Below are 27162 nucleotides of genomic sequence, written 5' to 3'. Positions count from 1 at the left end.
ACCAAATCTATCAACGTGCCCCCTGACTCAAATCTATCAAAGAATAACCAAGATGATGGCACCAAACTCACACCCTTCAAACAGGATTTGAGAAATTGATCTACAAAGGAGGCAGTGTCAGTCAGGAGCAGGCAAAGAAAGACGGCACTTGTAGACCTATGTCTGGGAGGCAAATGGGACAGAAGTGAGCTCTGACTCAAGGAACTAGATCCAAAGTGGTCATAATGGAGTCAAGTAGTGGAAAATAACTCAAGCTCTTAGAATCCACCAAACAGCAGACCTCTGAACCTGAAGAATAAAACTTGGGGAAAAAACTCTTTCTTCCTGCAATTCTACTGAATCTGCCTTTGTGTCGAAAAACTCCTAGGCATTCCAAGGACTGAGATGGATGAAGCTTGCACTTTATGAAATTGATTAAACAACCCAAGTCTTCTAAAAGCTTGGACTCTGCAGAATGCATGAACTTTACCCCGATAAGAAAATTATTTCCTTACTTGCTAATTTTCGTTCCTGTAGTACCATGGATCAATCCAGACCATGGGTTATGTCCCCCTTCCAGCAGATGAAGTCAGAGCAAAAACTGAGAGGGCGGTCCCTCATGACTGGTGCACCCTCTGTAAACCTTCAGTATTAAGAATATCCAAGCAACAAAGAAAAACCCCTTGGATGGATCAATACAAAAATTAATTATCAACTAAATTGAACATCAAAGTGTAAATCTGAATAGGCAAACTTGCAATGTGAACTCTCAGTCAGTCCCAAACAGGTCCTGAAAGGATTACACAGTCGAGCTGAAGGATTATCCCAAAGAAAAAACCCCAAAATCCTTAGAGTGGGCATCTGGACTGATCCATGGTACTACAGGAACGAAAATTAGCAGGTAAGGAAATTATTTTCTTTTCCCTGTACGTACCAGGATTCCTGTACGTACGTGGGATGTACCAAAGCTTCCCTTAAATAGGGTGGGCCACTGATATCCCAGCTCGAATGACCCAAGCCCCAAAAGAACCTGAGGTCGTTGATTGCAGATTCAAGCGATAGTGATACGCAAAAGTGTGCAAAGACTTCCAAGTGGCTGCTCGGCAAAATTCCTGTGGAGAGACCGCTTGGCTTTCTGCCCAGGAAGCTGCTTGAGCTCGTAGAGAATGAGCTTTAATATTGTCTGGGGGCTAATGCCCCGTGCCAATGTACATGGTAGAGATTGCTTCCTTCATCCATCGGGCAATGGTGGGTTTTGAAGCCTAGTGCCCCTTCTTGGGACAACTCCAGAAGACAAAAAGAAGACCTGATAAGCGGAAGTCGTTATTAACCTCCAGATATAGAAGGAGAACTCGCTTGACATCTAGGCGCCGGAGCTCCTTGGAATCCTCAGCCTGGAATGATGGCAGTTCCACCAACTGATTCAGATGAAAAGACAAGATCACCTTTGTAAGGAAAGATGGTACGATACCAGAGGATACTCCGGGATCCATAGAGCGAAGATAAGGCTCTCTACATGACAAAGCCTGCAGCTCCGAGATTCTGCGAGCAGAACAGATGGCAACCAAGGAAACTGTCTTAAGAATCAGGTCCTTGAGGGTAGCGCTCTACAGCAGTTCAAAGGGTGGTCCGCCAAGAATACGAAGGATTAAAAGTAAAAACTCCCCGAGGGGCATAAATTGCGAATTGGTGTTTCACATGCTTTACTCCTTTCAAGAACCGGACCACGTCCGGGTGTGTCGCAAGAGGGCCATCCCGATGAGGAACTAGAGCACCTAAGTCTGCCACCTGAACTCTGAGAAAATTATAGGCTAAATCCCTCTCCAGCCCTCGCTGGAGATCTGGGCTATGGTCGCACGCCATGGAGAGAGACGGGAGGACTGGCAGCAAGTCTCAAACACTTTCCAAGCTCAGACATAGGACATGGAGGTGGAAGGCTTCCTTGCCTTCAGAAGAGTGGAGATAACCGCCGCTGGATACCCTCGTCTCCTAAGCCGGCGCCGTTCCAAAAGCTAGACCTCTAGACAGAAGCGATCTACCTGGTCGAAAAATACTGGTCCCTGCCATAGGAGGTTCGACAGATGCCCCAGGCGCAGCGGGCTGTCCACTGCTAGGTTGACTAAGTCTGCGAACCACGGCAGACAAGGCCACTCTGGAGCCACGAGGATCACGGACCCCTGGTGACCTCACCAGGGGCCAAGGCGGGAACATGGAACGTAGGATGTACCTCGGCCACGGGAGGGCTAGGGCATCGATGCCTTCTGCTCCATACTCCTTTCGGCGGCTGAAAAGCACGGAGACTTTGCGTTCCTTTGCGTGGCCATCAAATCCAGATGGGGAGTCCCCCATCGCATGACGAGTAGTGCCACTGCCTCCTGAGACAGTTCCCATTCTCCGGGATCTAAGCGCTAGCGACTTAAAAAATCCGCCTGAACATTGTTCACCCCTGCAATGTGAGACGCCGTCAGATGAGACAGGTGGAGTTCCGCCCACGGCATCAGCTTGTTCATCTCCCGAGTCACATGGAGACCTCTTGTTCTTCCCTGACGATTGATGTATGCCACAGTCGTGGCGTTGTCGGAGAGGATCCGGACTGCTCGGCCTTGTGCTAGGGCAGAAAACGCTGTAGCGCAAGACGGACCGCTCTTGTTTCTAGACAGTGGATTAACAAGTTGCCTATTCTGGTGTCCACTGACCCTGCGTTGAGTGCCGACCGCTCACTGGTCCCAGTCGTTAAGGCTGGCATCTGTTGTAATGAGTACCCATTGTGGAACCTCGAGCGCTACTCCTCGAAGCAAATGATCCACGTCGAGCCACCAGGTCAGGCTGTCCTTGGGTAGGGGCGGTATCGGCAGAGGAGCCTGAAATTCCTGAGATACTGGCTTCCAACGGGAGAGTAATGCTCTTTATTAGGGACGCATGTGGGCAAAGGCCCAAGGCACAACATCTGTCGTGGAGCCCATGGAACCTAGCAACTGGAGATAGTCCCAGGCTGTGGGAAGTCAGAGGTCCCAAAAGCACTGAACCTGAGCAAGGAACGATTGGGCCCGCTCCAGACGAAGAGAGCCTGTGCCTACTTTGATGTTAAAATGAGCTCCCAGAAAGTCGAGGGACCAGGATCCCTTCCTTCCTCAGGGCCGCCGCCACCACTACCATCACCTTGGTAAAGGTGCGAGGAACAGTTGCCAGGCCGATTGGCAGGGCCTGGAACTGGAAGTGCTGCCCCAAAATCTTGAAGAGAAGGACGCGCTGATGCTCCTTCAGGATGGGGATATGAAGATAAGCCTCCGTCAAGTCCACGGACGCCAGGAACTCTCCCCGGTACACCGCAGCAATCCCTGAGCACAGAGTTTCCATCCTGAAATGTGGTATCTTGAGCGTCCTGTTGACCATCTTGAGATCCAGGATCGGCCGGAAGGAGCCTTCTTGCTTGGGGGCTACGAAGTAGACGGAATAATGGCCAAGTCCTTGTTCTGGTAGTGGCACCGGAAGAATGGCTCCCAGATCTAGGAGGCGGCCTAGCGTTTGACGTACTACGCCCTGTTTCCTTAGTCTGCACGAAGAAAAGACAAACCTGTCTCTGTAGAATATCCAGGACGCCCTGGATTGAGGTGATTGTGACCCACTCCTCATAGAAGAACGACAGGCGTCCTCCTATCCGGGGAATCAAAGAGTGGGCTGGCAATGTTTCATTGTGAAGATGTAGTGGCAGTCCCTTGGGCGAGGGTGTCTCGGGCTGATCTTCAGCCCCGAAAGGAACAAGACCAGGACTGCGATCTAGACGAGGGAGGCCTGTGGGGCACTGGCCACACCTGGCAGAAGCGCAGTTGTCCTAGGAAACGGTTCCGCGCACAGCTGTACGTTCTGGATCTCCGAGGATGATCTTCCGGTAACCTAAGTACCTTATGCTCCCCGAGCGACTTAATAAGTTGCTCCATCTCCTCTCCAAAACAACAACTTACCCTTGAAGGGAAGGGAGCAGAGTTGAGACTAGGAGGAGGAATCCATGGACAAGGTCCTGAACCTGAGGAGGCGCCGAGCTGAGAATACGGAAACCATAGACCTGGTCAGCTCCCGGAGAAGATCATACAGCGAGTCCGCGCCATATGCTATGACGGCTTCTAGCCTTTCTGCCTGTTGGGCCTCTCCTGGAGGCAGGTCCTGAGTCCCGAGTAGTTGTTGAACCCACCGGAGTCATGCACGCTGCATCCGGGAGCTACAAACAGCAGCCCGAACTCCCAAGGCGGACGCCTCAAACACTCTCTTCAAATACACCTCAAGTTTGCGGTCCTGCAAATCCCTGAGGGCTGCTCCTCCAGTCATAGGAATAGATGTGACTGCTGATACCAACGCACCCACCTTCGGTACCTTAAGTAGTTCCAGGGACTCCTTGGGGAGTGGATACAGTTTGTCCATCACTCTGCCAACCCACAGAGAGGCCCTCCTGAATCTCTCACCCCCTGGACAGCAATTGGAGGAGCATAGGATGAAAAGGAAAGTCTTCGAAGGTGGCTTGAGCCCTGGTAGGACGGGATCCCCTCTCCCTTCTCTTCGGTGCAGTGCTTGCGGCAGGAGCCTCCTGGGGGGCCTCAATATCTGATCCAGCCAGGATATGTGAGATAAGCGGAACCATCTCATCGCTCTGGAAAAGGCGTAGAACTCAAGGAACATCCCCTTCGACTTGCGCCGAGGGCGTTGGGTCATCTAGATCAGGGTCCACTGCAGGGTCCGTCGGGGGTGGAGGACCAGGACTGGTTGGATGGGAAACCAGCTGAACCCTAGAGGATCCCGAAGGGGCCACTGGAATGGCAGGGCCAGAAATACTGGTGCTGTACCGGGCCGTGACGGTACCGATCCCTGAGGCCCCCTTGCCATGTCCGGGAGTTCCCCCAGACTGACCACTTTAGGAGGAGGGGGAGCCAAAACCGCATCCTGGTGCTGGCTGAGCCTTGCCAAATAAGCCCCATGCATCAGCAGAATGTGGAAAAAGGCTCCAGGGCAGGGATGGCCTGGGGGGGGGGGGGGGGGCGCGGAGGGTCCTCTGAGGGCGGCTTTGCGTCGGGGAGGTGCGCCGGAAAGAGAACCGGAGGGGAATGAGGTCAGTCCGGGTCTGAATCCCCGGGAGGCAGCGCTGGAGCAGCAAGTAGTGGATCCAAGATGGCCGCCGTTCCCGCGTTGGACGGGAACGGGGCCGATCTCCTCAGAGCCTGGCACACATTTGCGCGTGAACCAGACCACCCTCTAGGGCTCGAGGTGCCCTCCCCACTGGGGAGGCACCGAGCACACAGGCCTTCCCAGGAGAGCCGCGATCCGGGCTCCCCGCAGGCGCTGCATCGTGTCAGCCGCGGCATGGAGGCAAGTAAAGAAGGATTTGGAATCAGTTTCTGGATGCTTGAGATTCTTAACCAAGAGCTCAAGTTTGTCCCAAAAGAAGCATCCCTTTAAAGGGGAGCTTTCTCAAAGGAGATTGGGCACCAATCTGCTGCCCAGCTACATAGAGAGTCTCCTGGCCTAGAAGCCACAGTCTTAGAGGAAATCTGGAGCAAATCATTCAGAGCATCAACCAAGAAAACCTTTGATAGCATCAACCTCCGAAAACCTTTGATAGCAGGAAAGAAATCAAAGTCCTGCGCTGCCTGCCTAACTTTAACGACCCATTCCGTGTTTTTTTTCCCCAAGCCAGAGAGATGTCGCGTCTCTGAAGTTTAGGGGCTGCCCTGAGGAAACGACATTTCCGGGCAGCGGGTCGATATCGAGGGGGAGAGGTTGGACCACCAACTTCACCCCTAAAGGCAGCAAATGACAGCCCTGTAAAAGGAAAGTTAACAAACGTATCCCAAAACGATACACCAATAAAGAAAAAAAGATGACAGGTCTCTCACTGAATGAAAGCTCTGCCTGCAAGCCTGCAGCAGGACTGCCCATAGAAAGTATAGCAAAGCTACAATGAAAAGCCTTTGCCTTTTTTTTTTAAATAAGATCCATCCAAGTAAAAAGTGTTAACAAGAAAACAGGAGAAATAAATCAACAAAAACTATTCTCACAGAAAGAAAATGGGAGAACCAAAAGGTGCAACCCAAATCTGCTGGAATCAGAGAAATACTGAAGGTTAACACCAGTCATGAGGTTAACACCAGTCATGAGGAACCGCCCTCTCAGTTTTTGCTCTGACCATCTGCTGGAAGGGGGACATAACCCACGGTCTGGACTGATCCTGGTACGTACAGGGAACAACCAATTGCCCAAAAAAGATTGAACCAGTATGCCTTCCTTTTTCAAGAAAGCTACCACCAGCATGACCTTGGAGAACCCTTGAGGAACTATTGTGGGTAGATGAGAGGGAGAGGGTGCTCTGAAATGAAGTTAAAGGCATCTCTGATTTTCAAAATGGATGGGAATGCAAATATACTTTCAAGGGTCTAGAAAGGAGAGATACTCACACCTTGCCTACCCTCCACCAGCACAGAATGAAAAGTATCCAATCTAAAGAGAAAGACATGTAAGCTGGCATTCACACCTTTTGAGGGCAAGAATAGGCCCATGAGATTCATCAGTTTTAGGGAGCCACACAATAAGTTGAGTCTTGCTTGATAAGAAGAACCATACCACTACTCGCAGCAGCTGAAGCTCAGAATGAATAACCTGAACTACCAAACCTATGATGACCAAAGCATCCCCACTGGCCTAAAGTTATTTGGGTCCACTCCTAATACAGTTGTAAGCAACTACCTACCTCCAAGCAGCAGAGAGTGAACCTATTGTGCCTCATTATGGAGCATCTCTGATACAGAGGCTCTGAATACCTCAGGTTCTAGTCTTTTGGAGCCATGAAAGGACTGTCACTTACCTCTAGTCTTGAAAAAAAAAAAGAAAAAGAAGATTACCTGCCAGGCCGATAGTATCTTGAATCTTGAAACGGACTGCGCCTCTATCAGGGCAGTAAAAACAGGGACCTCTGTCCCCAGGAAGAAGTTGCGTTTCTGGATGCTTGAGATTCTTAACCAAGAGCTCAAGTTTGTCCCAAAAGAAGCATCCCTTTAAAGGGGAGCTTTCTCAAAGGAGATTGGGCACCAATCTGCTGCCCAGCTACATAGAGAGTCTCCTGGCCTAGAAGCCACAGTCTTAGAGGAAATCTGGAGCAAATCATTCAGAGCATCAACCAAGAAAGCAACAGCACTCTCTGGTCTCTGGAAGCTGCTGAATGCAGTGCAAGAGAGTATGTGCCACTAAACCATTATAAATAAAAATCTGGACAAGCAGGACTGCTGAAGAGAAATTATGCCCCAATAGTATCACAAACTTTCTGTCCTAAGGATCTTTCAGGGCAGCATCGCCTTCCACTGGGTTCATCTGGTCAGAGTTGCGACAAGTGCATCCACTGAGTCAATGAAAAATAAGTGGTGAAATGCCTCTTGAGGAAGGCATCTCCCTAGAGTCCAATCTCAGGGGCCTCCTGAACTGACAACTCCATAACCTTCTCTTCAAAGAGAAGAGGAAAGGCTATAGAGGATCTGTGCATACCTTTCATAATGAAGCAATAAGCACTGTAATCTTCTTTTTATAAAAAGAATAGATTAGGCAAAACTCTTTCTGACTGAAGGAAACTCCCCTTCCTCCACTGAGATGCAACTTGGCAAGTCTAGCAGAACTTCCAGGTTTCTCCAGCACCTCCCTCTGAGGGCGAGCCCGCTGCTCTCCTGGATTTCTTAGTAGGGATCTGGACTTTGGGCTGCATCTGAGAGGGAGATTCCAAATTTACAGACAGCCTACCACTGCTCCCAGGCTTCTGTGTTCAGAAAGTCTGGATCAGGAAGCAGAAGAAATCAGGAGAAAATCTCCCATCCCCAGACCAGTAGCCGCCCAATGTAGGAAATCCCACACAAGGGCCATAAATGAGACCTCCCCACAGCATCAGAAGGGGGGTCTGCAGAGAAGAAAATGCGACAGGGAAGACTCCAAAATGGTGGCCGGACTCGCCAAATATGGTGAAATGGCATGCAGCAAATGTGGGACAGAAAAGGAACCCTCCTGTGCAGTGGGAGAGGCTGCAGTCGACCTCCCTAAGGCCTTAGAAGGCATCTCTGCTGCTTGGAAACAAGCCAGAGTGGCTAAGTGCAGAAGCAAAGCACCTGCAACTACAGGCTTCGCAGTGACAGCCATGCTCAGGCTTAATCATGCGCAAGCTCAGCACCTCTCCCCCAAGGCCATGCAGAAAGAGAGCCTTGGAAACTGCTCAAAAAATACCCTCCAGAGGACTTAGTCCCCAAGGAAAGTCCCCCATTGCAGAAGACACTTTTGCTTTCCTAAGCCCTGCACCAGAACAGGACTGTTCCTTTCTGCTTCTCATTAATTAAAAAAAAAAAAGTGGTAAAAACCATCTATGGAGCAGACAAAGAAGAGGGGGTCGGGGGTGAGGAGGCAGTCTGAGGAACCTATAGCAAAAAAAAATCTGAGTTATTTTTATTTTTTATTTAAACTGCCAAGGAAGCTGAAGAAAAAGAAATAATTCCCCCCTCCTATGTCCTCAACCCAGCCTCCTCTGGTATTGGAAACCCTGTCAGTGGGCTTGCTCTCCTCAGAGTAACAGAGACCTGGCTCTAAGTTTCGAACAGTGCCTGAAGAAAGCCTCCTGCACTACTAGTCCTACCATCTGCTAGTGGCAAAGAAAGGAAATATTACTACTTACCTGATAATTTCCTTTTCTTTAATAAGGACAGAACAAATGGGTCATGCACCTCTATCAGCAGATGGAGATGGAGCAAAGCTGACATCACGGTATATATACACCTGCAGTGACATCAGTCTACCAGTATTCCCTGCAAAAGCCAACTGTGGACAAACTAACAAAACTTGATTATCAACAGATAACCATTCCAGCACTCAGCCAACAATATAACACTGACTCAGACAAACAGTGTAATAACATAAGTGTTACTCCTGTCCATAGACTAATCAGTATTCCTTGAAACACACAGCCACCCAGGAGGACAATCGCATAACCCGCCAGCAGCCAAGGGCAGGAAGGTGGATCCACCTGTTCTTAAAGAAAAGGAAATTATCAGGTAAGTAGTAATTTCTCCTCTCTTAGCATACGGACAGGTGGATCCAGAACCAGTGGGATATACCAAAACTACTCCTGAACAGGGTGGGAGGCTGCCCACGATTTGATCAACACCGCACATGCAAAGGTTGTGCCCTCCCAGGCCTGCACATCCAGGCATTACCACCTGGAAAAGGTGTGCAATGAGGAACATGTAGCAGCTTGGCAAATGTCGATGGGAGACAACAATCTAACTTCTGCCCATGATATTGCCTGAGTCCTAGTGGAATGAGCCCTAACCTGACTAGGCAACAGCTGCTCAGCATCCACATACGCAACCATAACTACCTCCTTAATCCAGTAGGCTATTGTAGCCCGTGATGCTGGCTCGCCCTGTTTACTTCCAATGTGGAAAACAAACAGTCGATATGACTTCCTGAGAGGTTTAGTAACCTCCAAATACATCAAGATATGCCTCTTGATACCCAAGGACCATAACAGGTGATATTCCTCCGCATCTCTTTCCCTGTCCAGAGACAGCAGGGAAATGGACTGATTCAAGTGAAAATCAGAGACTACTTTTGGCAAAAAGGAAGGTATAGTACACAGCTGTATCGCCCCCAGAGTCACTCGTAGAAATGGCTTCTGGCAAGACAAGGCCTGCAGTTCGGATACTCTATTAGCAGAGGAAATTGCCACAAGAAGCACCTTTTTCAAGGTCAGTAACCTCAAGGAAAGGCTACGCATCGGTCAAAAAGTAGCGCTCGCCAAAAAATCCAAAACTAAAGACTCCACAAGGGCACCGTTAACAAAAAAGGACAACGAAGATGCTTCACTCCTTTCAAGAAATGAGCCACAACTGGATGAGCCGTCAAGGGTCCACCATTCACCTGACCTCAGAAACAGGCAAGAGCCGCCACCTGTACCTTTAATGAATTAAGGGCCAACCATTTACTCAATCCATCCTGCAAAAATTCCAAAATGAGCAGGATCTTAACTGATTGAGGAAGAACCCTTCAATCTTCACACCAAGCCTCAAACACTCGCCAAACCCGCACATAGGCTAAAGAAGTAGAGAACTTTCTCGCTCATAGCAAGGTGGCAATCACCACAGTAGAATATTCGCACTTCAGCAACCGAGCCCTCTCAAGGGACATACAGTAAGACAAAATTGAGTTGGATCTTCGTGAAGAACAGGCCCTTGCATAGCAGATCCGTGTGAGCTAGAAACTGAAGGGGAGACTCCAAGAGCCTTTGCAAATCTAAATATCACCGCCTCCTGGGCCAATCTGGTACCACCAGTGCACCATCCCCCTTGACTCTTGATCTTCTGAATCATTCTGCCCAACATGGGCCATGGAGGAAAAGCATACAGCAGCTTGCCCTCCAGCTATTCCTGCGTGAGGGCATCTATGCCCAGGGACTTTGATTCTCTCCTGTGACTGACGCGAAGAACCTTTGCATTGCAAGAACAGCAGGTCCAGAAATGGAAGGCCCCAGCAATCCACTACAAGCTGGAAAGCCTCATTTGACAATTTCCTTTGTCTTGGATCCAGACTCTGTCTGCTGAGAAAGTCTGCTCTTACATTGTCTTTTCCTGCAATGTGTGAGGCTGAGATCTCCTGAAGATGCACTTCTGCCCATTCCATAAACTGGGCTATTTCTTGCGACACTTGCTGGCTCTCAGTTCCTCCCCGCCGACTGATGTAAGCTACTGTCGTCACATTGTCTGACATTATCCGGACTGCTCAACCCTGCAATCGGTTGCCAAATCACAAGCATGCCAACCGAATGGCATGGGTTTCCAGCCGGTTGATGTTTCAGAAAGATTTTTGTATTCCAGCGCCCTTGCAACTGCTGAGCTCCCCAACCCCAGAAGCTTGTATCTGGCATGAGTACTAGCCAGTCCGGTGACCTCAAGGAAATCCCCTTTCTTAGATGATCCACTTATAACTACCACTGTAGGTGTCTGCCGATCTCCATCGGAAGGTGAACCCAAATCGAATAGACCTGACACTGGGGGCTTCAACGAGACAGCAGAGTATGTTGAAGGGGTTGCATATGCACCCTCACCCACAGCACCACCTCTAGGAATGCCGCCATCAATTCGAGTACCTGTAGATAAGTCCACACTGTCAGGTGTATTGTGTTCGTCAATACATGCACCTGCACCATCAGCATCTGGATACGGCCCTCTAGCAGCAACATCCTACCCTGCTTTGTGACTGTGATGGTTGAAGATTGCCCTTGGCCAGGTTCACTATCCAACCTAACTCCTGCAACAAGGAGATCACCTTGTGTGAGACACGAAGGCTCTCCTCCCAACTCTTGGCCTGAATTAGCCAGTCGTCTAAGTACATGGGTGTACCAGAATCCAATCCTTTCTTAATTCTGCCGCGACCACATCATAACCTTGGAAAACGTTCTGGGCATGGTGGCCAAACCAAAAGGTAATGCCCCAAACTGATGACGACACCCCAAAACCGCAAAACACAGAAATTATTGATGCTCTAGACAGATGGGAATATGAAGGTATGCATCTGACAAGTCCAAGGACATCAAAAACTCTGACTGTACTGCCATTATCACTGGGTGCAAGGTTTCCATGCGAAAACGAGTCACCCGCAAATAAAGGTTGAACCCCTTGCGAGCTAGGATGGAGCAAAAAGAGCCATCCTTCTTGGGCACAATGAAAAATTCAATATCTGTCCATATTTTCTTGAGACATGGGCACTGGAACCACAGCCCACAGGCTGAGGAGCCTTGACAACGTACACTCCACTGTCTATCTTTTCTGTAGAGAGTTACAGGGAGATATCATGAAAACGTCCCAAGGAACACTGTGAAACTCCAGCATATAGCCATCTCTTATCTCTAGAGTCTACTGGTCTGACGTGATCTCGACCCACCTCTGATAAAAGAGAGGTGACCCCCTATCTCCTGTTCCAGGAGTGGGTCAACACATCATCATTGGGAGGCTCGAGGGGTTCCACTACCCGAGCCTGGGATGAAAAGATTAAGACCTACCCAAAGATCGAGTCCTCTGAAAGGCTGCTCCTCTGTAGGGTCGAAAACGTTTGAACCCCCAGCATGACCTCTCGTGCTGAAGGATTGTGGCATCTGTTTATTATCCTCTGGTAACTGAGGAACCTGGGACTCGCCCCACTTACCGGCCATTTTTTTCCACTTCACTCCCAAACAAGAGTAAGCCTTTAAATGGCAATTTTATCAGGTTAGATTTCACCCCAGATTCATTGATCTCCTGAAAGAGAAGTAAACAGCGAGCCACCGGGAACAACAAGAGGCTATCTGCAAATTCATTGCCACTGCTTCAAAGGTCTGCTTAAGGATAGCCTAGATTCTCCTATCTTGTGCATCCTTCAAGGCCGCTCCTCCTTCTACAGGGATAGTCATTCACTTGGATAATGGCACATACAAGCGCATCCACTTTCGGAAAGCACAATTGCTCTTTTGTAGCTGGATCCAGGGGGTACAGTCCTTCGAAGGCTTGTTCCCCTTTAAAATCAGCTTCCGGGGTGCCCCATTCAAGATCAATCAATTCTTGAATGGACTCCATAAAAGGAAGAAACATGAGGCTTTGCGAAAAGAAATCAAATGGGGATCTTTCTTTGGCTCAGACATGGATTCATCTCCTGATACTCCCAACATCAGAACCGATAAAAACTCTACGAAAGAAATGCAACATAGTTCTATACAACTCTAATCTCAGAGGAATTTCCCCATCCTCCAGAGAATAAGGATCAACTTCATCATCCGTGCCATCCAGGTCCCTATCGGGAGATACCCGCAGCAGGTCTAGACGTACTCAGACGCTAGACTCTGAGTACGCTTACCCAAAACACCAGGTGTGCAGGGATCTACAGCCTGCGATCCTGACCTGTTGGACTATGCCTGAAGAAAAGACTGCAGTCCTTGAAAAAATTTTACCCAGGAAAGGACAGAGGTATTCATGCCATAACCAATCATGTCCTGTGCCTACTGAACTACCTTCCCCCGCTAACGAACCAGTCAGGGGAGCCCCAAAATCTGGCTACACCTCTGGCAGCTCTTTTTCCATTCCCGCAATAGGCTGGAAGTGCCGGGCTTAGTAAAATCAGACTCAGGCATTCTCCGAGAGCCTCCAAACAGCGCTGACACAAGCTAAAGGGAATGCCAGGCTGGGATGTCCGAATATGACAAGTAGCACAAAGGATAAGATGCTTATGCTTCTTTGCTATGGGCACCACCAGGCTATCAGTATGCTCTAACAAGTGTCTGATAACAGTGCATCTAGCTCTGTCCTTGCTGCAAAAAATAGGCGCCCAAAATTTAGGTGCCCAACACTGTGCCCCTATGCACCCAAATAGGTGCCCAACCTGGATGCACAACTGGATGCACAAGCATGAACCGACGTACTAAAGAGGGCAGCCATAAGCGTGGGAATTAATGCGTGAAGATATCGCTGTGGCCTACCACGCAGCAAACAAGACAAGCCTGAGAGTGGGGTCTAGCCAAAAGGCTGCTCACCCTGCCAAATTGCCCACATCCCCTAAGTTCCCTCGGAGGCAAGAACGAACGTTGGATCTACGTTCTGAGCACAGAGATCGGAGAGGAGAGGAATCACTGCCTAACTCCTCCTCTTTTTTTTTTTTAATTACTCTTTACCTGAGCTCAGCCCGTCCCGGTTGAATATAAGGTCAGTCTCCAACTGCGAGGGGAGAGGGCAAGGCCTTCACTGCCACACTTTGCTCCCTTCACTCACTTGCTTTTCAGCTTTTTTTTTTTTACACAGCTAAGTTCACACCAGCTGAAAACCAGCTACCGGATGAGGACACTCATCTGAGGAATCCAAAGATATCACCTCAGGAATTCTCATCTGAGGGAAGAACCATGGATATCACCACAGGGCAAATCTCTTTTTCTCCTTTTGAAATCTTTAGGCAATCCTCAATAGGGAGATGCACATCTACCATCTGCTGGAGATGGAGAATGTATCCATCTGCACTCTGCCAGTATTCTCCATCTCCAGCAGATGGTAGATATCTTTGGAGTCCTCAGATGAGTGTCTTCATCCGGTAGCCGGTTTTCAGCTGGTGTGTACTTACATATATATATATATCTATATATCTATATATATCTATATCGTGATGTCAGCTTTGCTCTGTCTCCATCTGCTGGTAGAGGTGCATAACCCACTTTTTCTGGAACCATCTCTCCTTATGCTAAGAAATACTGAGTTGTTCTTCCTGTACTGTACCCACCTCTATATAGTGGCAATGAAGTCATTCAGGAAATCTTTTTCTCTGTTTCCCATCTGCTGGTAGGTAGACATATCCCATTTGTATCAGCTGGATTGGTGTAGCAGAATGAAATGGAAAAGGCTTTTTTTTTTTTTAAATCCCTGCTGGCCCATAGACCTGATCCCCCACCCTGCTAAAGGACTAAAACTAATGTGGGCCATAACACCCAAACCCCTTCCTCCTACCCTAAAGCCCACAAAACGATTTAAAAAAATAAATAAATAAATGTCAAAAATAAATGTGGCCTCCAGGTCCCCTCCTAATATCCAACCTCAGCTGTCCCCACCACCTACAATCCCAAACTGAACCTTTCTGTCCCACCCAGCACCACTGAAAACCACTACCAGTTACCGGAAGAGCAGTACAATCATAGTACTCCCAGTAGTATTCAGCATTGTGTTGGCTGACGTAGATCCAGATTTAGCCAAATAACTTGTTTGGCTAACTCTGAATTTCAAATAGAATGTCTTATATCTCAGAAATCTTGAACATTATGTTAAGAAGCATACAATTACCTCTCTGTTGTACATTAACAGTACTCAAGGGGACAGACAGCTGATCCTGAAAGGGAACAACACACACATTGTTCAGTCATATTTATGTGTTAACTTACAAAACTATTTTATGATCTCACACGTTCAGAAAGGAAATTACATTTTTCCCTTGCCATTTTTTCTATAATCAATTGACAATTGTGGAAAGTTGGGCCATTACTTTTGGTCTCTGAAGAGGATAATTAATTTGACTGTTCTACCATTTGATGACATTAATATGTTGATGATATAATGAATAACATTAAGAACACTTAACAGGGGCACAATAATAAGATTGTCTCTCTCCCAATTGCAGATTTCCATACTAAAGCTTCAAGACATAAAATACAGGACTATAGCATAGTTGCTGCTATTGACCACCCAAAATATAGAGTGGCTATATACATACAGAATGGATTGGGAAATACTGAAGTGATTAAAGTGTCTTTCTGTTAACAGAAGAGTGTTGGCGGTAATTAAATTGGGAACAATATTGTAGTGAACTTGTATAAACCTCCAAACCTTATGTGGCTAGACTACCCACTATCATGTCCTCATCCTGCATTTTATACAGAATTAAAATAGCATGAAAACTGGGGATAGACATTAAAAAATTCTACTGGTTTGCAAATTATGGACTGAGCTCATGTGGTTTTCAACTGATATGGCAATTAGCAAGATAGGCATCAGAACTTACACTTGACCTATATTTTGTGATCCAAGATAACACAGGTGAGCCACTAGCAAAATCACTAGAACAATCCTGAGTTATTTTCCACACAGCAAACATTGTCCCATTATAAAGATCAGACCACCAAAATCCACCAGACTTGTTATTACCTGTGAAAGATCATTTTCTATTGCAGGCCCTAGCATCTGGAACACTCTTCCTGCTCACATCCGGCTCATTACTGATACCAAAGAATTTTTAAAAAGCAGTTAAAACACACCTTTTCAAATCTGCTTCCTCTGATTTGTCTGACTCTTAATTACACAAATCTTGTATAGAATTATTTTTCATCCTCAATTTCTCTATCAACTCCTTGCCCCATTTTATTTAGCCAGTATTGTTTTTAGTTTCATTTACTTTTATTTTATTACTATTTCTGTTTGTTTCTTATTGGATTATTTAGTTTATTTTAATGATATGGTTTATTAATAAATTCTATGTATGTTCCTTTGCAAACCGCTCTGAACCTTGGAACTTTAAAATAAATAAATTAAATAAACTGTTGGAATCCAAGGAAAGCAAACTAGTCATCTTTCACATTGGAGATATTATCCAGATTCTAACAGGGTAATTTTCAAAGGAAAGTATAAATGTAACATTCTATTGTAGCAATTTTCAAAAGTCCATTTATTTCAATATGTTGAAAATGTGAACCGTAGAGATGGACTTTGTCTGCACAACAGTATATACAATTGTTTAAATAAATAAAATAAATTTACCAGTGTTAAGTGCACGTAATGCAGATAAAAACTACTGACAATTCAATAGCATATATCCAGTGACCTTTGTTTTCAGTTTTTATTTTATTTTTCCCAGGAATTTATCAGTGTTATTACAAGAACAAAATGGGAGAAGTCAGTGGAAAAAAATTTCTCAGCATTTTCCAGGTAAATATAATTTTTGCTCTTGTAATAAACAATGATAAATTCCTGGGAAACAAAGAATAAAAACTAAAAATAAAGGTCCCATCATATACTGTAGAAATTTTCAAAAGCTTTTTTGAAAATTGCTATAAAATATGCTGCTGAATATATACTATTGCTACAATGTATGCTATTGCTACAATTCCTACTAATTTACATGATCCATCTAACTATTATCCTATTTCCTCTCTCCCTCTGTTGTAAAGGTTATTGAAAAGGTAGTTTTGCAACAGTTGTAGTAAAGGACCGACAAGCGCCTGCGGGGAGGGCCCCCTTAACAGGGCGCTTGCCGGCGGATCGACTACCCCCACTCCCCCACCCACGGAGTCGTCTTACCTCGGCGGCCGGGTGGAGGGGGGGAGCAACGCGGCGGAAGGACGGTGCGCCGAGGCCGGCGGGAGACCCCGGGGAACCGACGCATCGAGGCGCGGTGACGTCATCATGCTGCGGCGCGGTGACGTCATCGGGTGGGCGCGCGCAGGCGTGCGAGACCTCGGGACTTAAATGCAGGGCGAGCGCCGGGCCAGACCTCTTTTCACTGGCCGGCGCTCACGTTGTTCCTAGATGACAATCAGTTTTGATTCTGTTTCCATCATAATACAGAATCTTTGCTTCTTTCTAGTTCTGACCAGACCCATTATGGTTTGTTGTTGGTGTTAGAGCAGACACTCTTGAGTTCCCACGGCGCTTAAGAACTGTTGCATTACATTTAAGGCACATACTTTTCTTGCTAGCCAAGAATGAATTGGGAGCCCCTGAGGCAGCCGTTGCGGAACGTGATATGTCAGGCTTGGTGATTCTGTTGAAGATGAAGTATTTCTTTTTAGGAGCATTTGAAAAATAAAAAAAAACCCCTCTATTACATGACCGATAATTATAAGTGACCTTTAGCGGTGAAAATACTGAATGAGAAAAGGTTCAGCATCCATGGGGTAGTATGATGGTCCAAATTTAAATTTAAAAAAAAAAAAAAAAGTGTTCACTGTATTTACAAATTCTCAATTTTTATTTGCAACATTCTGAACTTGTGAATTATCCATCTAAGTTGCTTTAAATATTTACCTCTAGATGACCAACTCTAAAATAAATAACTGTATCAGAAACAGTTTGTAGCAGTTTAAGGTATTTAAAAAGCCAGGCAACTTTCCCATAGTCAGTTCAGCATCTTTGAGTTCTATGTTGGGTATCAAAAGCTTGACAGAGAGGCAGGCTTTTATTTGCTTCCTGAAGTGGGGGTAATCATGTATTTGCCAGAGATGGTCTACTCTCATTTATTTATTTATTTAAAATTTTTACTATACCGACATTCATTAGATACATCATATCGGTTTACATTAAAACAAACAATAGCAAAATTGCTTTACAGACAATCCTCATGAAGGATTGGTTGCAGGTGTCTTTTCTTTTGAGAAAATAATTGACATTTGGTATCCAAGTTAGGATATTAATGATCTGGACAGTGTAAGGATCTGTTGCCGAGTGCTCCTCCAGCATGTAGGTGGCACTATGAGCCGCCTGAACCATTTGTCTAGTTTTCCTATCTCTGTGCTCATTTCCCCTGGTGGCCATCTTGTTTCCTGTATAGTCTTGTACTTAGAATTTGCAGTCAGTTGCCAAAGCTTGGTCCTACCTTCCAGTTTTTATATTCTGGATCCACTTCTATTTCCAGACCACTTGTTGGCATCTTCATTCAGTGCTCCTGGTGTTCTACTTCCTGGCCTCCTAGATTTTCAGTTAGTTCCTGCTCCTATCCTTGTTAGGCCTCTCGCTCCTGTCCGTGTTGGGGCCACCCCCGTTTATCATACCTCTCTGGCCACTAGCACCAGAAGGCTCAACCTGAATGGAAGGTAGCTGGTTTAGGCAGAAGTCCATCTATGGCCTGAATTTTGATGCTCCTGGGATTAGACCACTCATTACTAGGGTAACCTACAGACCACAAACATTATAGACAGCAAGTATAAACATTGTGTAAGTAGATCAACCTATCTCCTGTTAGGACTCTGAACATCAGTGTCAGTTTAGAATTTTGTTCTGTATAGTTTTGGTAACCAATAATTTGTGTAGGATGGGTGTGATAGGCTGCAAACTGCACAATTCTATTATCAGTTGTGCAGCATAGTTCTGTATTTTCTGGAGTTTGTAGAAGGCCTTATCTTTTAGACCCTTATACAGAGCACTGCAATAATCCAGCAGTTACTGTAGCATGAACAACAGAGTAGATTTTTCTTCTTAATGAATGGGCAAAATTTTCACTACTTTCATAGTCAAAAATGGCATCTGTTTACTATAGCTTGGATTTGCAGAAACAAGGCGAGTTCAGAATCCAGTAAAACTCCAAAGCTTTTGACGTGTTTCTTTAAATGGAGTTCATAGATTCAAAATGGGATTTTCAGGTCAGAAACATGTCTATGCATATTTGTATCCAAAGAATCTCCACTTATTTCTTTAAAGAGGCTTTTGCAGCCTAACAGGAGAGTTCCTTAATCAACATTGCAGATGTCACAGTGTAATTTTAGCAACCACTATTTTTCTTTTGTATGTCTATTGTTTTTAATTATTATGCTTGTCTGATTATTTTATGTACATACAAATTGGAACTCGACCCAAACTTTTGAGGGTGCGGGATATAAATATTTAAAATAAATAAGTAAATAAATAAGCTCGAATGGTGTGTTTTTGTCCTTTTTGGATGGCTGTAAGATACTTGCTCATCTTATCGCTGTATGTAGATCTGGGTCCATTGGTAGCATAAGCTGGACAACATCCATATAGATGTAGGCTTGTATGCCAAACGTTTGGATCAGCTGTGCCAGTAGTTTGAGGTATATTTTGAAAAGTACTGGAGACAGTATAGAGCCTTGAGAGACCCCAGAGTTTAAGATCCAGTGTAATAATGTATTGTCAACAAAATGAACTGTCTGACAGAAATGAACTGAACCAAGTTAAGACCCTTCCACTTAGGCCAGCTTCTGCTAGTTCAGATAACATTATATTGTGAGATACAGTGTCAAAGGATGAGGAGAAATCCAATAGGATTAATAATGTTGCCTGGCTTTTATTACAATATCTTAGAAGATCATTCAAGAAGGCAACTAGGACTGTCTGTTTTGTGGCCTTTTCTGAATCTAGGTTGGAACGGGTCTAGCCAGTCATTCAATTAAGCTCTTACTGATCGTTTGATTAAATTTCCCCAGGAAAGGAAAAGAAGATACCTGGAAGTAGTTTTCAGGTTTGTCTTTATTAGTGGCCATACTACAGCTTTTTTTTTTTTTTGAGCTGTAGATATCTTATGATCATGGTGGGTGATGAGAGCAGCTTCTTATTTAGAGCTGACTAGCATAGCCAGAACCTGTCTGGCAAGTATTGTGTAATAATCAAGGTTTTTTATTGCTTGGATACTGCAAACAAAATCTGCAGTACTCCCAGCCTAAGGAAGCTCCACATCCCTCTATGGCAATGCATGATCAGTATTGTGGCCATTAGGCCAAAAATAATAGTTTTGTTTTTTTTTTAATAAAATGCATTTTGAGAAAAATAATGAAAACTGACCAATTAAGTTTAACAGAAGATTTCTAAATAGTGACCAATATGATCAAGATGCAAAACGATGGTAAATGCATAAAAATCAAAATCTTAACAGGGCTGTTCAGCTTGGAGAAGAGACGGCTGAGGGGGGATATGATAGAGGCCTTTAAGATCATGAGAGGTCTTGAATGAATACATGTGAATCAGTTATTTACACTTTCGAATAATAGAAGGACTAAGGGGCATTCCATGAAGTTAGCAAGTAGCAAATTTAAGACTAATCGGAGAAAATTCTCTCTCACTCAACGCACAATAAAGCTCTGGAATTTGTTGCAGTTAGTGTATATGGGTTCAAAAAAGGCTTGGATAAGTTCTTGGAGGAGAAGTCCATTAACGGCTATTAATCAAGTTTAGTTAGTGAATAGCCACTGCTATTAATTGCGTCAGTAGCATGGGATCTTCTTAGTGTTTGGGTAATTGCCAGGTTCTTGTGGCCTGGTTTGGCCTCTGTTGGAAACAGGATGCTGGGCTTGATGGACCCTTGATCTGACCCAGCATGGCAATTTCTTATGTTCTTAAAAACTTATTAAAAATGAAAAGGTTAACATTGAAAGCTTTTCTGCAGGTAACATTTCAAGTTATGTGCACAAAAATCGAGCTTTCAATATTTCCCCCGTCTAACCACATACATTTTCAGGTGAAATTTCAAAGGAGTTATACATGTAAATGTAGTAGTGTACTCAACTTGGGTAAAACCTATTGACAATCCAATAGCATAAATTGTAGCAATTTTCAAAATCCCATTTACGGGGTAAAGTGCTTTTAAAAGTGTAAAACCCAATTTTAAGTGTGCAAATGGTTTAGAAAATGAAGCCCTTTGAGCGCACAAAATTTATCCAAAGGGGCATAGATAAAAGTGTTCCGGAGGCAGGGCTAAACTTTAGCCAGTGAGCACTAGGGATGTGAATCGTTTTAGGACGATTAAAATTATCGTCCGATAATTTTAATATCGTCTTAAACCGTTATGGAACACAATACAATAGAGATTCTAACGATTTATCGTTATAAATCGTTAGAATCGTGAGCCGGCACACTAAAACCCCCTAAAACCCACCCCCGACCCTTTAAATTAAATCCCCCACCCTCCCGAACCCCCCCCAAATGAGTTAAATAACCTGCGGGTCCAGCGGCGGTCCGGAACGGCAGCGGTCCGGAACGGGCTCCTGCTCCTGAATCTTGTTGTCTTCAGCCGGCGCCATTTTCCAAAATGGCGCCGAAAAATGGCGGCGGCCATAGACGAACACAATTGGACGGCAGGAGGTCCTTCCGGACCCCCGCTGGACTTTTGGCAAGTCTCGTGGGGGTCAGGAGGCCCCCCACAAGCTGGCCAAAAGTTCCTGGAGGTCCAGCGGGGGTCAGGGAGCGATTTCCCGCCGCGAATCGTTTTCGTACGGAAAATGGCGCCGGCAGGAGATCGACTGCAGGAGGTTGTTCAGCGAGGCGCCGGAACCCTCGCTGTCATTACTGCATGCCATATGCTTCATTATGCGAGCGCGCACATTCCTCTTTTGAAGGCACCAAAGCGGGAACTCTCTCCAGAAGCTCTGATGTCAACCCTGCTGGGCTATTTAAACCAGGGTTCCGCAGCACTTCCTTGTCTCAACCATGGGTCTCCTGCCTATTAGTGGTGCGTGTTGCCACAGTGTTCCTGATTCCTGCCATGTCTCTCCAGCTTTGCCTCGTCCTGCCTTGCCTTCTCCAGCTTTCCTTGACCAGCTCTTCTTGCTCAGCTTTGCCTTGTCCTGTCCATCTTATTCAGTGTCTTGTGTGTTTTTGTTCTCTCTTGGCCTGACTCTCCAGATCATGAGCTCTTTCTTGGACTGACCACATTTACCTGCCGCCTAGACCTGATCTCTTGCTTGGACTTGACCATTCTTGCTAGCCACCTGCTCTGATCTTGGCCTGCCTTTGACTTCATTAAGTCTGCTGCCTGCCCTGACCCTGGTGTGCCTTTAGACTCTAGCTCTCTTCATCACCCTAGGGACTCGCCTAAGTCCTGCCAACTGCCAGAAACCAAGGACTTAACCTGCAGGAAAGGCAGCTGGTATAGGTGAAGCTCCAAACTGTCCTGTTACACCAGCTGCCAGAGTAGGGCTTGTGGATTTGTCTACGAGGCTGCATCAACTATGCCACAGAACAAAGGGCTCACTCCCCCGCGGCCCTTCATACTGAATAGTAAACAATAAGGGGCGGATTTTAAAAGGAGCGCGAATAGCCTACTTTTGTTTGCGCTCCAGGCACAAACAAAAGTACGCTGGATTTTAGTAGATACGCGCGGAGCCGCGCGTATCTGCTAAAAACCTGGATCGGCGCGCGCAAGGCTATTGATTTTGTATAGCCGGCGCGCGCCGAGCCGCGCAGCCTACCCCCATTCCCTCCAAGGCCGCTCCAAAATCGGAGCGGCCTCGGAGGGAACTTTCCTTTGCCCTCCCCTCACCTTCCCCTCCCTTCCCCTACCTAACCCACCCACCCGGCCCTGTCTAAACCCCCCCCCTTACCTTTGTCGGGGATTTACGCCTCCCAGAGGGAGGCGTAAATCCCCGTCAGCGGGCCTCCTGCGTGCCGGGACGCGACCTGGGGGCGGGTCCGGGCGGGCGGGTCCTGGGGCGTGGCTACGGCCCCAGGCCGTAGCCACGCCCCAGGCCCGCCCCGGAACACTCCCGACACGCCCCGAAAACGCTGCGCGGTTCGGGCCCGCCCCCGACACGCCCCCCGACACCGCCCCCTCCGAAAACCCCGGGACTTACGCGAGTCCCGGGGCTCTGCACCGCGCCGGTAGGCCTATGTAAAATAGGCTTACCGGCGCGCAGGGCCCTGCTCGCGTAAATCCGCCCGGTTTTGGGCGGATTAACGCGAGCAGGGCTCTGAAAATCCGCCCCTAAGTGTGGATGTAAAATAATTATTTTCTCCTATAGTGATCCCCTTTCCTAACCTGGCCTAATATCTAGAATGGGGTTACACACACTTGAAACGTACTTTCCAGGTTATGCACCATAAGGCCATGACCCATATGTATACTCCCGTCAGCGGGCCTCCTGCGTGCCGGGACGCGACCTGGGGGCGGGGTCCTGGGGGGCGGGTCCTGGGGGGCGGGTCCGGGGGGCGGGTCCGGGGGGGCGGGTCCGGGCGGGCGGGTCCTGGGGCGTGGCTTACGGCCCCAGGCCTTAGCCACGCCCCAGGCCCGCCCCGGAACAACTCCCGACACGCCCCGAAAACGCGGCGCGGTTCGGGCCCGCCCCCGACACGCCCCCCGACACGCCCCCTCCGAAAACCCGGGCCTTACGCGAGTCCCGGGGCTCTGCACCGCGCCGGTAGGCCTATGTAAAATAGGCTTACCGGCGCGCAGGGCCCTGCTCGCGTAAATCCGCCCGGTTTTGGGCGGATTTACGCGAGCAGGGCTCTGAAAAATCCGCCCCTAAGTGTGATGTAAAATAATTATTTTTCTCCTATAGTGATCCCCTTTCCTAACCTGGCCTAATAATCTAGAATTGGGGGTTACACACACTTGAAACGTACTTTCCAGGTTATGCACCATAAGCCATGACCCATATGTAGTACTCCATTGGGCAATACTTGAATTTGAACAAACAAAAGTTTGATTGCTTGATTTCACTGATTTTGTTATATAACCCACTTTTTGTGGATATGCTGTCTCCACTGTGCTCTTGCAATAATCAAATGTCCTTCATTCCAGTGGAAATGATTTCTACTTATGACAGATCAAAGTTACAGAAAAGACCAAGTCATGCCATGTTATATGATACCATCATATATTAGCTCACAATAAGACAAGACTGTTTTTACTTACGTCCTTTTTGATGCCTCTGAACATAATTTTGAATGTCCTCTCCAAACATTCCTCCAGTTCTTTCTCAGCAGCATCCTATAAAACAGAAGCACTACTTTACATTACTATTTCTACAAAAATATGTGCCAAACTACAGAATTATTGTGTTTTAAGAAACAATGCTTTATGACTTCCAGCCATACTGTCCCACTGAGAGGTCGCAAGTTGGAAGAGCTCTATTCTATTCGCCTATTCCATTTCCTTCAGTTTTGAACCTCTGTGCTCTTATTATGACTGAGGTCACATAATGTTGGATAGTGGCTACTGGCAGGATCTTGTTTTTTTTCTGGCCTTGATATGTCTGCACAAACTACACGTACACCAAAGGATAGGAGTAACATCTCTGATTTCAAGATGGCTGTCAATATAGAATGCTCACTGGCTTTTATGGAAAGATGTTTTATGTTTGAAATCACTAGTGGCAGAGTTTATATGGTAATCAATTTTTGAATGGTGTACTTATTCTTGATTTTTGATTTTATAATTCTCCTTGCCAATTTAGGTTTATATGGGAATAAGAAATGGTGAAATTTGAATATTTTACTCCTGTGTTATTTGAATCTGATATGTCTCCTTTCTCCGCATGGGCTGTTTTACACATGGCTGACAGATTTCTCCCTTATTGAAATATTATCCATTGTTCATGGTGGCAAGGCAAGCATGGAAATTTCTTTGTGTTCACTCTATCCTCAATTACTGATTTCTTGCCTTTGACTGGAACACAGCATTTAAACCAGGATTGTTTTATTCTATATTTGCTGAATGGCATTCGAAAGGTATACAGGTTATCTCAGACCTCTGTTCTATAGCTGAAAATTCTATATATTTTTTTTGAGCAATTAAAGAAAGATTTTGGTTTACCATACTAGCATTTCTTTGTCTATTTATAGGCAAGACATTATGATGGTAACTTTCAAAATCGGCATGCGGGTGCACACTGACACGTAGCGACTTTGTAACATGCGCACACCACATGCATCTTATAAAATACATTGGACATGCGCACACATGTACCCAGTTTTAAGTGGGCATGAGCCTAGCCACGTAAATTCAGCTACTACCACATAAGTCAGGGTATTTTAAAAAACGGATGCGTGTCCATTCCATTGCCAGTATCACCAGGTCACCCATCAGTTTGCCCAGTTAAGACTTAGGTCCTCCAACCCCCCCCCCCCCCCCTTTAACAGCCCCAGACCTTTTAAACCATTCCGAAATGGCAGGGTTTTTTGTTTGTTTTTTTTTAAACTTATCCCTCCTCTACAGTAGAAGTAAACTCACATAGCACTGGAACTGGGCACACATCTAGATGCGCAATAACTTACACACCTCTTAGCCACGTCCCAGAACATGTACACCCTGCCCAGACCATGCCCTACCTCCTTTTTGAAACTCTGAGATGTGCGTGCAGCCTAAGAGGAGCATGCATCTCCAAGTTTTGAAAATATGGTAGGTGAATATAAGCCTGACTTGTGTACTCATCCCCTAACTGATGTGCATGCCGAGTTTTTACAATTCACCTTTAAGAATTTTCACATGCAACAAAGGGAACCAGATATTTTTTTCTCACAATTGATTTTTAATTTGCTAAAGGGATGGGAAACTGAACACAATTTGTTGGTTTAAATTACATGGTGAAAAGCCTTTAGTTACTGACAAAATTAGCCACCAAATGGACATCTACGTTTGGTACTGTTTTCAGAGATCTCATACACTACACAAGTTTGTGGAAACTTATGGTTAATTCAAAATCACAAGAGATGCTATTTAAAATTTACAACAGAAGTTACTATGTCTCTGATAGAATGACGACAATAGATCTTATAGCCGCTAATTATTTATTGAAAGTAAAATTCATACAAGTACTTTGACAAGTTTTATTATGTATTCTTCTGTACCAGTTTTGGGATGGAGTGCTAACAATTATACAGAGCGTGGTTCCCTGAACCTCTTTTCATGGGAGAGGCTCTTCTATTAGGAGGCACTGCTTGAGCTGATTCATTATCTAAAGGTTTTTTGAAGTTTGCCCAGATAAGTTTTGACAATAATAAAGCTATTTTTACAATTTTTGTGGATTCTATGTATGACAGAATGGAAAAATATTGAGGAACTTGATGCCAAATTTTTACATCAGATTATGTAAAGATTATGTTTTAGCCTGGAAAATGTTTACAGTTTCTGTTACTTCTTAGTTTGCACCAGTTGAATAATATACTTCTTAGTTGCACCAGTAGAATAATACAAGGCCATTCTTACCACTTACAAAAACATCAACCAACTGGCTCCCATTGACCTACTGATCCCTCTCCGACTACACAATTCGTCAAGACCGACAAGAGAGATGCATACAGGGGATCTCTACAGGTACCACCGTCCAAATCCACCAGACACTGCACACTAAGAGACCGGGCTTTCTCTACAGCCATTCCACCGTTATGGAACTCCATCGCCCTCAAATCTAAGAACAGAACCATGCATCTCAACTTTCAAAAAAAGACTAAGACCTGGTTATTCACACAAGCTTTCCCGGACGCCAATTGATAGAACACCGCCAAGCCACCCCTAATCTCCAACTATACCATGGTTAACTAATCTCCAACATGGTTAACTAATCTCCAACTCGGTTAACTAATCTCCAAATACACCATGGTCATCCTTATCTTCTATCGTTTACCTGTGTGAATTTCAATAACCTTTCCTTTCTCTTCCTTCTCAGCCAAGTTCTTATCACCCTGTTATATGTAACTGCCTTTTCACAACACCATTGTTATAGTTATGTTTACTATGCACCCCTGTTTTATGTGAACCAGCACGATGTGACTGCTGTCTCGAATGCCGGTATATAAAAATCTGAAATAAAATAAAATAAATAAATATAAATATATGTGTTCTTATGAATGACTGCCAGTGTATGTGTCACTGCTTGATTCCAGTTTTTCTGGAAATATTAAAAAAAAACACAAAAAAAAAAAACCAGATGCACCAGCTATTCTTGATTTTTGTTGTCCATAGTTCTTATTAGTATTTATTGTACTTCTAAGTTAATCATGGTTTATTAGTATATGATGTTTTTGCTAATATATTTGTTTTCTTTCAAAATTGGTCTCTCCTCTCCCTCCCAATATTTGTCACTGTACCAAAATTGATAAAAATCAGTTCAGTGATCTTTGAGATCAAGACATGTTGAGATTACTTACCTGATAATCTCCTTTTCCTTAGTGTATGCAG

The 27162-nt window shown here is 45.6% G+C and overlaps 1 protein-coding gene across 1 annotated transcript in view; it reads right to left on the bottom strand.

Annotated features, from left to right (window-relative positions):
* Positions 1-27162, bottom strand: part of LOC115088636 (bifunctional epoxide hydrolase 2-like) — a 91375-nt gene that overhangs the window by 60338 nt on the left and 3875 nt on the right. The window contains exons 2-3 of the mRNA XM_029596898.1: positions 23899-23973; positions 14835-14880 (exon numbers count right to left, since the gene is read on the bottom strand). Of these exons, the coding sequence (XP_029452758.1) occupies positions 14835-14880; positions 23899-23973 (121 nt within the window). The remainder of the gene's footprint in view (positions 1-14834; positions 14881-23898; positions 23974-27162) is intronic.

This window comes from Rhinatrema bivittatum, chromosome 3 (assembly GCF_901001135.1).
Source record: "Rhinatrema bivittatum chromosome 3, aRhiBiv1.1, whole genome shotgun sequence".
Classification (NCBI taxonomy): Eukaryota; Metazoa; Chordata; class Amphibia; order Gymnophiona; family Rhinatrematidae; genus Rhinatrema; species Rhinatrema bivittatum.
The sequence above is the reverse complement of the archived record's forward strand: the minus strand, read 5'-3'. Positions and strand labels throughout refer to the sequence as shown.